General features: G+C 44.4%; 1 protein-coding gene across 1 annotated transcript in view; it reads right to left on the reverse strand.

The window, feature by feature from the left end:
- Positions 1 to 13,669, reverse strand: part of SH3PXD2B (SH3 and PX domains 2B) — a 111,308-nt gene that overhangs the window by 44,143 nt on the left and 53,496 nt on the right. The window contains exon 5 of the mRNA XM_036848125.1: positions 2,886 to 2,977. Within this exon, the coding sequence (XP_036704020.1) occupies positions 2,886 to 2,977 (92 nt within the window). The remainder of the gene's footprint in view (positions 1 to 2,885; positions 2,978 to 13,669) is intronic.

A 13,669-nucleotide genomic window follows, 5' to 3' on the forward strand; every position in this document is an offset into this window, starting at 1 on the left:
GTGCTCCGGACCGGGAACAGCGCCGGGTCTAGAACTCCCAGTCCTATGTTCCTTCTACAAGCCCAAGCCAGCCAGCAAGTGGGGAACGTCGGGCTGTGGCCACCAGAGAGCGTGACAAAGCCCCCAGACAGCCTCCCCGACATGCCGGCTCCTCTAGAGGGCTGGCTCCCACCCTATGTTCCCCAGTGTCCTTCCTTCCTGCACGAAGGTGCCTGGACTCTTCTCAAGCACAGAGGGCTGCCCCTGGCCTGGCTCTCTCCCATCTCTGTCGATAAGTTGGGCTGATGCCTGCTCGGAGCTGGGGACCCACTCACCACCCTCGCCAGGCAGGAGGCCAAAGACATCTGAGCATTAACATTCAGAAGGGGCGCCTGGGTGGCCGTTCTTAACCTCAAGTCCCTGAATGGGATTTGGCACAATTGAGGACCTCCTGAAACGGGGCATTTTTCTCGGGAGAAGGAAGAAAGCTTTTATTGGATTCTCCAAATGGTCCACGATCCTCCCCAAAGTTAAGATCTCTGGGAGGCTGAGAAGAAAATCTAGATGTCACTGACCCTGTGGCCCAAGGAACCCACACCCAGGTCAGATCTGCCCCTCGGGGGCTGGTGTTCCTCCTTCCCTGCCTGTGGGCACTGAGTCAGGTTGGTGAAGCACGGCCAAGTGTTTCTCTCCACATCTTGTCATTGGATTCCCAAGCAAAGCTGCGAGGGAGGTGCTGTCAGACCCCTCCCACGAGACAGGAGACAGGCGCAGGGGTGAGGAGCAGCCTGCCCAGAACCACTCGGCTTAAGAGTGGCCAAGCAACCTTCCTTGTGAAAGCCCATCACCTGGACGTCTTGAACAACTCTGGGAGTAAAAACAGCTACAGTTGGGTATCCAGAGAGGGAAAAATACCACGGGCCACCACTTTTTGAGCACTTGGCAGGTTCCTGGAATTTTTACTTGTGGCAGCCATTCCATCATCACTGTAATCGTAAGGCTCGCTGCTATTCCCATTTCACAAGGAGTGAAATCGAGGCCCAAGGCTACACAGCTCATGAGTGGTAGAGGCGAGATTTGAACCTGGATGTACACAACTGCAAACCCAGACTCACCCAGACTCTGTCTCTTAAGCCCAGTTGTCCCTTCTGTGGGAGGCACACACACAGAGCTTATGTGAAGACTCAGGCAGACCTGGGGAAGATCCACCTCGCCTCTTCCAACCTGTGTGACCCTGGGCAAGTCTCTTTCCTTATTGTGAACCTCAACTTCCTCATCTGTAAAATGGGAACGATAGCTCCTACCTGGCAGTTTTGTGATAGAATGAAGTAGAAACTGAATATGTTAAGCTCCATATTCTTTGATTCACTTCACCTAGAAATTAGAATCAAAGCCAGGGGCTACCAGCCTGAGTTAGCAGTTTAACCCTGACTGCCTGGGAGCACTGTAGACAAAGGTCCCTTGAGAATATTTCACCATGTCATGTTATGTCCATAAAAGCTGGGGACTGTTCACTAGGCACAAATGCTAAAGACACCAAGAACAGAAATATTAGCTGGGATGGGCTGCAGGCCCATTAGCAGATTTACAGTTATTCTGTATCTTTTCAAAAAAAAATTCATGTGTTGGCAAGGCATTCCCTTGCGATGTTTTGATTCAAAAGATTTACTGTGGTCCCTTACGGAATGTCATTCCCATGCTTCTGTGTGCTGGCTCTGAGAAGCTGTATTCACTTAACTCCGTGCTTGTCACAGGAAATGGTATTTATTGCAATATGTTGACTGTAGAAAGTTTCATCTGTGTGGCAGTTAAACCATTAGTCCTGAGCGATCAGCTCACCCTCTGTGATCTCCGAACTTGATTCTGCATGTAGCCACGTGTATATATATAAATGGCCTGATTTCATGTGTTAAAACTCTTTGCTGCTTTCTCCTTACAGGTCTGTTTAAAAAGTAAGCTTTGTGAGTTCACCAGATTCACTTCTAGAAAGCAACATGAGTTTTTCTAGCTCAGCCTACATAAAGTGCTTAGCACATGAACGCTGAACCGATGCAAGCCTGGGTCATTACTGCTGTCCTGGGCAGTGAGTTACACTCAGAACTAAGAAGAGCAGTTCACACTTTTCCCGTAACAGCGCCTGGCTGGCACTTCTCAGCTGTTCCTGACAGGGCCCCAGTGGACCCCTAACCCTGCCAGCTCTTGCTCCTGTGACTCAGGACGGCCCAGCACCTGTGGTCTGTGTCCTCCTCCCCCACTGCGATTTCTCCATTAGACAGATCCCTTCTTTCTGCAGACGTATATGATGCCTTTCCCCGAAAAGCGCTTTTAAAAAAGCATCATGCATCAGTCAGTGTTTCATGCTGGCACGGCTGTTGGTGCCATCAACTCTTGGCCAGCAGGCGGGTGGTACTGAGATTCTGTGCGATGTGCACTGGGGGGCTGGGGAGATGCACTGCTTGGCATCTGGGAGCGCAGCCTGTCCGCTGCAGGGAGAAGTGAGATCAAACCCTGGCCCCGTCATTCACTAGCGACGGGACCTTGAGCAGGTCTCAGTCAGTCACTCACTCACATCCCTGATGGTCCTGGGCACATCTAACTTTGCGGACAAGGCACACAGTCTCTGCCTCGAGGGCTCACCGTCTCCCCTGTTCAGGTATGGTGGGTAAATGCAGGGCATTAGGGAATTCAGTAGTGCACTTGGCCAGCTTCCTTCACCTGTAAAACTCAGCTACGGCTACCTGCAGTCACTACGAAGGCTACCTGAAGTGAGGCCCGGTAGGGGCTCCACTGATGTAATCTAGTTTAATTTTTACTTAGCTTTCCTCCCATTCCTCCTGGGGCTGGCCGGCCCAGCGGGAAGGAGGGCTGTGAGAGTTAGCTCTAAGGAGATCCACAAACCAACTTACTCTTTGGGGGGATTCAGGTCCTCAGGTCTTGTTTCAAAGAACTGCAGCACCTCATCACACTGAGAGATGTAGGGGGGCAGCTGGATCAGGGCCTGCAGAAGAGACACACAGGTGAGCCCAACGGAAGGGAAGGGGTGTCAGGAATGCCGTTAAGTCAGGAAGTCCTCAGACACGGGCAGGCGTCAGGATCACCTTGGGGGCTGGGCCCTACTCCCAGACTTTCAGATTCAGTAGGTCTGGCGTGGGGCCTGAGAACGTGCATTTCTAGCAAGTTCCCTGGTGATGTTGCCACTGCTGGTTTGGGGACCACACACACACACACACACACACAGTATATATACACACATATATATTACAGGCATATCTGGACAAATAATATGTACATATTTAGACAAAGCAATAAATTGTGAACAAGGTCCTACTGTACAGCACAGGGAACTATATTCAATATCTTGTAATAAACCATAATGGAAAAGAATATGAAAAAGAATATATATATGTATAACTGAATCACTTTGCTGTACACCAGAAACTAATATAACATTGTAAATCAACTACACTTCAATAAAAATAAAAATAAAAATTGTGAACTTCATGCCATGTCATTATTCTTCTACATCACCATCTCTACTGGATACTGGGTGTCTATTAGATAGATATCTCATGTTTTATTCAACTAGCTGCTTACCGGTGAACATTTAGGTTATTTCCAACATGTCTGCATGTCCTAACTCATGGATCTGAAGTGTTAAAGTGAAGGGACTATTTTATGATTTGGGTAGAAGTTAGAAGTTCCCAGATTAACAAAAGGCTGAAACACCCGGGACGTCCCAGTGCCCAAGTCCATGTTAATCTGCCCCTTTGGCTCATCAGTTACAGGAGCCTCAACTGTCCCTGCCAATGGGCTGGATCAGGAGGTGGTGAGGGGCACGAAGTGGGCCCAGGCATTTATTATGCTGGTTTCTCTACTAACAGGTATTCATTCAGTGATTCAATAGACATTTTCTTTATGCCCAGCACTGCACCGATTTCTGTGGAAACAGGACAGAATTACAGGGTACATCCCATTATGAAAGGATTTGAAACAAAGACATGGCTCCAAAATGAATAAAGAGATTAGTTTAACAAATGTTTACTTGAGCCCCCCTCTGGCACAGGTTCTGAGGATGCAAATCTGAGTGCAGTTGGGCTGTTTTGTGCACACACTCTATTATAAACTTCTGTGCAGGGAGAGGGCCAGCGCAGAGGCATGAATTTAAACAACACAGGCGTGCTGTGGAGTGAGGCGGGACCCTGCTTTCTCTGCAGATAAGCCTCAGTTCCCTGGTGCCTCTCATATGCCTCCTTGCCATGCTGAGTGTTGAGTCTGGAGTGGAAAAGACATGTCTTGTATCTTCTGTAGAAGAAGCCTCTAAAAGCTACCCCCCCTCACAAAGTGATTTTCCAACCCTGCCATTGGGTTATGATGGACTAATGGAAAGATGGATGGGGGTCTCCAATGTGGTACCTTCTACAAGGCTTTCAGAGGTAGTTTGACCTGTATGATCTATTTTTCCAATTTTTAAAAAGTATTAATTTTTAAATTAAATTTTACCACAAATTTTATTGTGGTAAAATACACATACATCATTACCGTCTTCGCCTTTTTAAAAAAATATTTATTTATTTATTTTTGGCTGCGTTGGGTCTTCATTGCTGCACGCGGGCTTTCTCTAGTTGCGGCGAGTGGGGGCTATTATTCCTTGCGGTGCACAGGCTTCTCATTGTGGTGGCTTCTCTTGTTGTGAAGCATGGGCTCTAGGCACACGGGCTTCAGTAGTTGTGGTTCACGGGCTCTAGAGTACAGGCTCAGTAGTTGTGGCACAGGGGCTTAGTTGCTCGGTGGCATGTGGGATCTTCTCGGCCCAGGGCTCGAACCCGTGTCCCCTGCATTGGCAGGCGGATTCTTAACCACTGCGCCACCAGGGAAGTCCCTGCTCTTCACCATTTTTAAGTGTACAATTCAGTGGCATTAAGTATGTTCACACTGTTGTGGAACCATCACCACCACCCATCCATCCAAGAACTCTTTTCATCTTGTAAGACTGAAACCCTGTACCCATCAAACAACAACTTTCCACTCACCCTCCCCAGCCCCTGGCAGCCACCATTCCACTTTCTGTGTGTGTGAATTTGCCTGCTCCAGGTACCTCATGTAAGTGCAATCATACAGTATTTACCCTTTAAGTGACTGGCTGATTCAGTTAGCATTATGTCCTCAAGGTTCATCCACATTGTAGCATGTGTCAGAATGTCTTTCCTTTTCAAGGCTGAAGAGCATTCCATCCCACATGTACAACACATTTTGTTTATTCATTCACTCCTTGGTAGTCACTTGGGTTGCTGACCTGACATGACCTTTGAGTCAGGCTCTGACTTTAAGCCACTTCCCCTCTCCTGATGTATGACCTGGCCCAAAACTAAAGTGGGGAAATCTGTAAGGTTAAGTGGACATGTTTTAGTAGTGTGCCTTCCCTGGTCACTGTCTACTTTCTATGCTGGATAAAGATAGGATGAAGGATGCTGACCTAAGGGCCTGGTATTTGTGGCTCATTGATTTTTGCTCATTGATTTTTTTAAAATTAGCCTTGAAGTATCTCCTGCTCTGTAGCAAATCCCCAGGGACCAGCCTTTTCCAGGCCAGAGCCAGAGAGTGGATACATCCCACTTCCCATTTCTGACCCCCTTCTCTTTCTGGTTTGGAGCAGGGAGTATTCATTTTCCTGCTGTCTTGGGGCTCCCTGTGGGTCGCTCTTTCCTCTGAAATCCTGCAGCTCTTGCAGTTGGAACCACATAATGAAGAGGCTGATTATATGCTGGACCGTGGTGTGTCCTGGCTGCTTCGTGGGCAGAAATCATGCGGCTCCCCCCAGACTGCAAACACAACGTTCCCTTATGTTGGCTCAGCACTTGATGGCTCCCAAAATGTGTTCGTCTGCATCATGTCATGTCATCCTGAAAGGGCTGGCCCACTTTAGAGATGGTGAAACAGAGGTTCTGGGGAAGTGACCAGGACTTGAGCCCCAAACCAGCGACTCCAGCTCCTCTACCCCAAATTCAGAGGAGTTCCTCCTGCACCTTCCCACATGCCTTGACAGTGCTGGGAGGACCCTGATGCCTGGTTGAAAGTGTCTGCTGGATAAATGATGTGAGGAAGAGGCCTGGCCGTGGCCACGTGGCCCTGGGTAAGCCCTGAGGTGGCCATGGTTTCTGCCTAGAGGGGGCCTCTCTGCTGAAATGGGCAGAGACCCCGAATGGACCAGTGCGGAAGGGATGACGAGGCCCACGGAAACCTCCCGACAGTGCCAAGTTCTCTTTAGGTTTTGAGCAAATCCTAGGAGGTAAAAGCCAAACCAAACCCCCAAAGCATAATACAAAGCCAAGTTACTCATAAAAGGCAGCACCGAATGCTTTGATATTTGCCCCTTTCCTGTGGAACGACAGGCTAACAGCAAAAACATGACCTGGGGCATAGCAATAGTTCCGCTTCTGAAATACCCCAGAATTGTCTCGTGTTTGGTCAGTATGACAAAGAACCACAGTTCCACGAAAACTGTGGTTCTGTTCCGCATGGAATCCTGGCCCTTTGGACAGACGTGGCTGCTCGATGCAGGGTCAACAGGAGAGGTGAGGAGGGCAAGTCCTGCTTGCCTGTGTAATAATGAAAGTTCAGACAGATGCAGCTCCTGGTTCTGGCTCTAGCCATGTCCTATCACCTCTGAGCCTCAGTCTGCTCATCTGTAAAATGGAAATAACTAACACCCATCCTGGAGGGCTGTGCTACGGAACAAGTGGCCAAGTGGCTGTAAGGTTTCCATCATATACTAGCTGCTTGATAAACATTCAGTTAACCCTCTGGCTCTCTGGACTGTACCAAGTACAACAGTGTGCTGCGGGACTTCCCTGGTGGCGCAGTGGTTAAGAATCCGCCGCCTGCCAATGCAGGGGACACGGGTTTGAGCCCTGGTCTGGGAAGATCCCAAATGCCACGGAGCAACTAAGCCCGTGTGCCACAACTACTGAGCCTGCGCTCTAGAGCCCGCGAGCCACAACTGCTGAGCCCACACGCCTAGAGCCTGTGCTCTGCAACAAGAGAAGCCACCACAGTGAGAAGCCCATGCACTGCAACAAAGTAGCCCCCGCTCGCCGCAACTAGAGAAAGCCCACGCGCAACAACGAAGACCCAGCACAGCCAAAAATAAATAAATAAATAAATAAATTTATATATATATATTTAAAAAATAGTGTGCTGCTTCCAGGGGCGATTTTAGAGTCAGCAAGGTGATTCAGTTCAATCACAACACCTCGGCTAGAGAGAGAGAGTTTGTGTCTTCAACAAAATTTTAAGTGCACAGCACAGTACTGTTGGCTATTGTACAGCAGACCTCTAGAGCTGATTCCTTCTTGCTTGACTGAAACTTCATGCCTGTTGATTAGTAACTCCTCATTTTTCCCTCCCCCCAGCCCCTGGCAACCACCATTTCACTCTCTGATTCTATGAATTTGACTATTTTAGATAACTCATGTAAGTGGAGTCATACGGTATTTGATCTTTCTGTGACTGGCTTATTTCACTTAGCATAACGTCCTTAAGGTTTATCCATGTTGTTGCGTATTGCCGAATTTCTTCTTTTTTTTTTTCTTTTTTAAATTATTTATTTATTTTATTTTATTTTTGGCTGTGTTGGGTCTTCGTTTCTGCGCGAGGGCTTTCTCTAGTTGCGGCGAGCGGGGGCCACTCTTCATTGCGGTGCACGGGCCTCTCACTGTCGCGGTCTCTCTTGTTGCGGAGCACAGGCTCCAGACACGCAGGCTCAGTAGTTGTGGCTCACGGGCCCAGTTGCTCCGCGGCATGTGGGATCTTCCCAGACCAGGGCTCGAACCCGTGTCCCCTGCATTGGCAGGCAGATTTTCAACCACTGCGCCACCAGGGAAGCCCCCCCGAATTTCCTCTTTTTAAAGGCTGAATAGTATGCTGTTGTATGTACAGGCCACATTTAGGTTGATTCTACATCTTGGCTATTGTAAATAGTGCTGCAACGAACATGGGAGTGCTAATATCTCTTCTAAATCCTGATTTCAATTCCTTTGGACAAATATCCAGAAATAGGATTGCTTGACTATATGGTAGTTCTATTTTTAATTTTTTGAGGAACCTGCATACTGTTTTTCATAGTGGCTGCATTTTGCATTCCCACAAACAGTGTGCAAGACTTCCAGTTTCTCTATATCCTCACCAACACTTGTTGTCTTGTTTTTTTTTTTTTTTACATCTTTATTGAAGTATAATTGCTTTACAACATTGTATTAGTTTCTGCTGTATAACAAAGTGAATCAGTTATATGTATACATATATCCCCATATCCCCTCCCTCTTGAGCCTCCCTCCCACCTTCACTATGCCACCCCTCTAGGTGGTCACAAAGTACCGAGCTGACCTCCCTGTGCTATGCAGCTGCTTCCCACTAGCTATCTGTTTTACATTTGGTAGTGTATATATGTTACTGCCACTCTCTCACTTCGTCCCAGCTTACCCTTCTCCCTGCCCGTATCCTCAAGTCCATTCTCTATGTCTGAGTCTTTATTCCTGTCCTGCCCCTAGGTTCATCAGAACCACTTTTTTTTAGATTCCATATATATGTGTTAGCATACAGTATTTGTTTTTCTCTTTCTGACTTACTTCATGTTATTGTTTTTGATACTAGCCATCCTGACAGATGTGAGGTGATATCATATTGTGGTTTTGATTTGCATTTCCCTGATGATTAGCGACACTGAGCAACTTTTCATATACCTGTTGGTCATTTGTGTATCTTCTCTGGAGAAATGTCTATTCAAGCCTTTGGCCCATTTAAAAATTGGGTTATTAGCTCTTTTTGCTATTGAGATGTATAAGTTCCTTACATACTGATATTTTGGGGATTAACCCCTTATCAGATATGTAATTTGCAAATATTTGCTCCCATCTTGTAGTTTGCCTTTTCACTCTATAGATTATTTATTTTGCTGTGCAGAAGCTTTTTAGTTTGATGTATTCCCATTTCTTTATTTTTGTTTTTGTTGCCTATGATTTTCGTGTCATATCCATGAGATCATTGGCAAGAGCCCTGAAATAAATCCATGCATATGGTTAACTGATCCTCAACAAAGGTGCCAAGAATACACGGAGGGGAGAGGACAGCTTCTTCAACAAATGGTGCTGGGAAAACTGGATATCCATATGCAAAAGAATGAAATTGGGCCCTTATCTTATACCATACACAAAAATCAACTCAAAATGTATTAAAGCCTTAAACATAAGACCTGAAACTATAAAATTCCTAGAAGAAAGAACTTCCCCAACTTGCTTCCCACGAGCGTGACCAGGCTCTGCAGAGCTTCCTCTGGTAGTAAGCAACAGAAGCTGGCTAGATTAAAAAACAGTTTTTGTTGCTGTTGCATCACTGTTTTTATTTTTACTTTTAGGGTACGTGATACCAGTTTTACATTGTGGTTGTGATATAAAATTTTCTCTAAAATATATATTTTTAAAGAAGTTAAAAAAGTGAATTAATATAAAGAAAAATATTAATAATAATATAGGTAGCAGAATATGGTAAAAATCTTCAGGGGAGGTCTCAAGGGACTGGAGTCTGGTAAACACTACTGTTATACTGCCTATAGAGTTTACTTTAAAACATTAGCGTTGGCCAAAATGTTTGTTTGGGTTTTTCGTAAGATGTTATGGAAAAATCCAAATGAACTTTTTGGTCAACCCAATACTACAGCACAGTAGAGGGGGTGGGGGAGGGAAGTATTGGGAGTTTGGGATTAGCAGATGCAAGCTATTATATATAGGATGGATAAACAACAAGGTCCTACTGTATAGCACAGGCAACTATATGCAATATCCTATGATAAACCATAATGGAAAAGAATGTGAAAAAAATATATATATATAACTGAGTCACTTTGCTGTACAGCAGAAATTAACACAACATTGTAAATGAACTATACTTCAATAAAATAAAAAATAAAAATAAAAAAGTAAAATACTACAGCACGGGCATACACACTCACACGTTCATAGGTGTGTATGTGTGTGTGTGTGTGTGTTAGATTTAACCTACACTCTAATAATGGTGAGTTAATATCTGAAGTACCCTCATCGGGAATGAACACTTCAGCAAGTAGGAGACTCTAATCACAAGTTCTCATTTCAGAAAAGGCTACTTTGGCGCTTCAGCTATCTTCACCTCTGACCAACACTATAGCCTCTATTTACTAGCATTAACAGTTGTTAGAAATAATTTTCTTCACTGGTGAAATGAGGGGTGGCCCTTGCATGAACAGAACACGGCGAGCCCAGCATTATACATCCTTCTTCTTGGTACCCTGGTTCTAGGATTCCGAATGCTCTGTGTTCTACCTCTTCTTGAAGATTTTACTGTCAGACCATGGTTAGGATTAGCTGATCCTGCCACTAGGATACCACTGCATCTGTCTTAAGGAAACTTTCATGCAAAGCGGTGTCAGACAAGACAGCTGGTATTTCACTGAGTTTATACAACAACTTGAGAGTCTGTTTAGGGAACTGCTTGATAACAAATGCTTGTATGTGTGGCAGGATTTGGCTGAGTCTCGTTTTCATTGTGTCTTTTGATGAACAGAAGTCCTTAAATTTACTGTAGTCAAATAAATCAATCTTTTTATGCTTGGTACTTTTTGTGTCTTTAGAAGTCCCTCTATACCTAGAGATTATGAAGATATTTTCCTATTTTTATCTTCTAAAACCTTTTATAATTACCTCTTACATTTAGGTCTTCAATGTACTTGGAAATGATTCCATGTGTGTGCAAGGCAGGGGTTAGTTATCTTTTTTGTTTTTTCCAATACGGATACCTATTTACTGAGGAATCCTACCTTTCCTCAATGATCTACAAAGCCGCTTTTGTTAGTATCAAAGTGTCCAAATACACATAGGTCTGTTTCTGGGTTCTCTATTTTGTTCCAATGGTTGTCTATCCTTGTGCCAACACCATACTATGTTAAATACTGTAACTTTATGATAGGTCTGGTAGAGCAGAAAGTTTCTTCCTAGCTGGTAGCTAGGTTTGGGGACATCTACAGCCTTCCTCTATCTTTACCTATTGGAAACTACCAATTTCTACCAAGATAAGGCGGACAGCGATAGATCAAATTGGCTTAAGTCAGCTCACAACAATGTCAATAACAGAGACCAGATCTTACATAAAGGTCTATGCAGTCTCTAAAAGACTTCACAGGCCTTGTAACAAAAGGGATGGTTTCATCTCCTTCCAGGAGGGCAGTTCCCTTGAAGCTAAGCCCAGGGAATTTGGCCAACTAAAACCCCCAAATAACTGCTCTGCTTCTTATGATGCATTAATAGCAGGGGTGGTAACTTCCATGCGGCTCATGTAACATAAGGTAACATAAGCAGTTTCTTCCCTGTGGTTAATCCAGGTCAATTCATGATCTCTGGACCATTCCAAGCGTAGCCAGATGCAGGCAGTTGCTGCTGTCCCTTATCCCTCCAGGATTTTATGTTTCCTTTTCCAAATCAAATGTCCAGGGGTTCGGGAAGCCCTGGGTGAGAGGAAGGTGTGACTGGAGAGAAGTGGGGTGGGCTGGGGAAGAAGCAGGAGAGCACATTTGGGCCGAGGTTTCTGGGAAGGTACCAGGTGGAACTTGCCAGCTGGCTAAGGTGACCCCAAGGGTTCAAAGTTCTTCCCAGCAGGGCCTGGACAAAGGAATTTTAGGCTCTAGAGGTTTGGAAAAGGACAAAGAGCAAAGATCTGAACTTTCCTCTGAGATCTGGGAGGCAGCAGGGGTGTCTTTGTGCCTGAATCACGAGCCCTGCCCCTCATCCCCATCCCTTTTTTAAGGGTATCCTTAGGAGAGAGAAGAGTCTGAGTCTATCTGCTTCTATGAAACACACGCTTAACTGTTTTGGCCTCTTGAATTTGTACTTTCTTAGAGAGGCCATAAGTGGTATGCGAGTGCCAAGTCCTAAAAGGGCTGGGTTCATCTCTCAAAGTCTCGAATACTGTTATTGTGAGTAACTTTGTTGGGCCTCCATTTCCTCATCAACACGAAGGGAAAAAGAACACGTCCTCCATGTTATTGGAGGGATGAAACGTGGTCATGTCTGGTAAAGAGGAGATGGTCAATCAGGAGTGATTTTCTGCCCTTCCATGACATCTCCTGCCAAGAGAGGGGCGTCTATCCCCACACTTTCCCCCTTCAAAATTTTTCTACAGACTTACTGAAGTATAATTTATGCACCATAAAATTCACCCATTATAAGTACACAATTCAATGATTCAAATTCAAATTATAGAGTTGGGCAACCATCACCACATTCTAGTTTTAGAACTTTTCCATCACCTCAAAAATGTCCCCAACCTCATTTGCAGTCAATCTCCATTTCCACTGCCCCAAGGCCCAGGAAACCACTGACCTGCTTTCTCTAAATTTGCCTTTTCTGCACATTTCATGTAAATGGAATCATACAATATATAGTCTTTTGCATCTGTCTTCTTTTGCATAGCATCATGTTTTTGAGATTCATTCATCTTGCAGCATTAATCAGTATTTCACTGTCGAACAATATTCTATTGTGTGCCTTATTCCACATTTTCTTTATCTATTCTCCAGATGATAGACATATGGATTGCTTCCAATTTGGGGCTATTACGAATTAATGCTGCTATGAACAATTGCATCCAATTCTTTGTGTGGACAGTTTTCACTTCTTGTGAGTATGTACCTGAGAGTAATCGTATGATAAATTTCACTTTTGAAGAAACTGCCAAACTGTTTCCCAAAGTGGTTTCCATCATATGTCTCCAGCAGAATAAAGAGCTCCACTTTCTCTCACATCCTCACCTCTTGTGTGTCTTATTGATTACAGCCATTCTGGAGGCTGTGTAGGCATCTCATCATGGTTTTATTTTTCATTGCCCTGATGATTAATGATGTTGAACAACTTTTTATGTGTTTATTAAGCATTGTATGTCTTCATGGGTGAAGTTTCTATTCAATCTTTTGTCTATTTTTAAACTGGGTTGTCTTTTCATTTTTGAGTTGTAAGAGTTGTTTATATAGTCTCAACACAAGTCCTTTCTCAGATATATGACTTATAAATATTTTCTCCTAATCTGTGGCGTGTCTTTTCATTTTCTTCATGATATCTTTTGAAGCACAGAAATGTGTAAGCTTAATGAAGTCGAGCATATCAATTTTTCTCTTTTGGTGTTATATCTAAGAACTCTTTGCCTAAACCAAGGTCATGAAGATTCTCTTTTATGTTTTCTTCTAGAAGTTTTATAGTTTTAGCTTTTATATTTAGGTCTATGATCCATTTTGAGTTGAGCTGATTTTTTATGCATGGTGTGAGGTCAGGGTCCAATTTTAAAAACTTATTTTTTATTTTTTTGCATATGGATATCCCATGATCCCACCATTTGTTAAAAAGGCTACCCTTTCCCACTGAATTTCTTGGTACCTTCGTTGAAAATCAATTGAGTATAAATCTGAAGAGTTTACTTCTAGACTCTCAGTTCTCTTCCAGTAGTCCATCTGCCTATCCTTACACCAGTATTACAGTCTTTTTTTTCTCCCCCCAATAAATAAATAAATTACTTATTTATTTATTTTTGGCTGTGTTGGGTCTTCATTGCTGCACACGGGCTTTCTCTAGTTGCAGTGAGGGGGGCTACTCTTTGTTGCGGTGCGCGGGCTTCT

This window comes from Balaenoptera musculus, chromosome 3 (assembly GCF_009873245.2).
Source record: "Balaenoptera musculus isolate JJ_BM4_2016_0621 chromosome 3, mBalMus1.pri.v3, whole genome shotgun sequence".
Taxonomy (NCBI): Eukaryota; Metazoa; Chordata; class Mammalia; order Artiodactyla; family Balaenopteridae; genus Balaenoptera; species Balaenoptera musculus.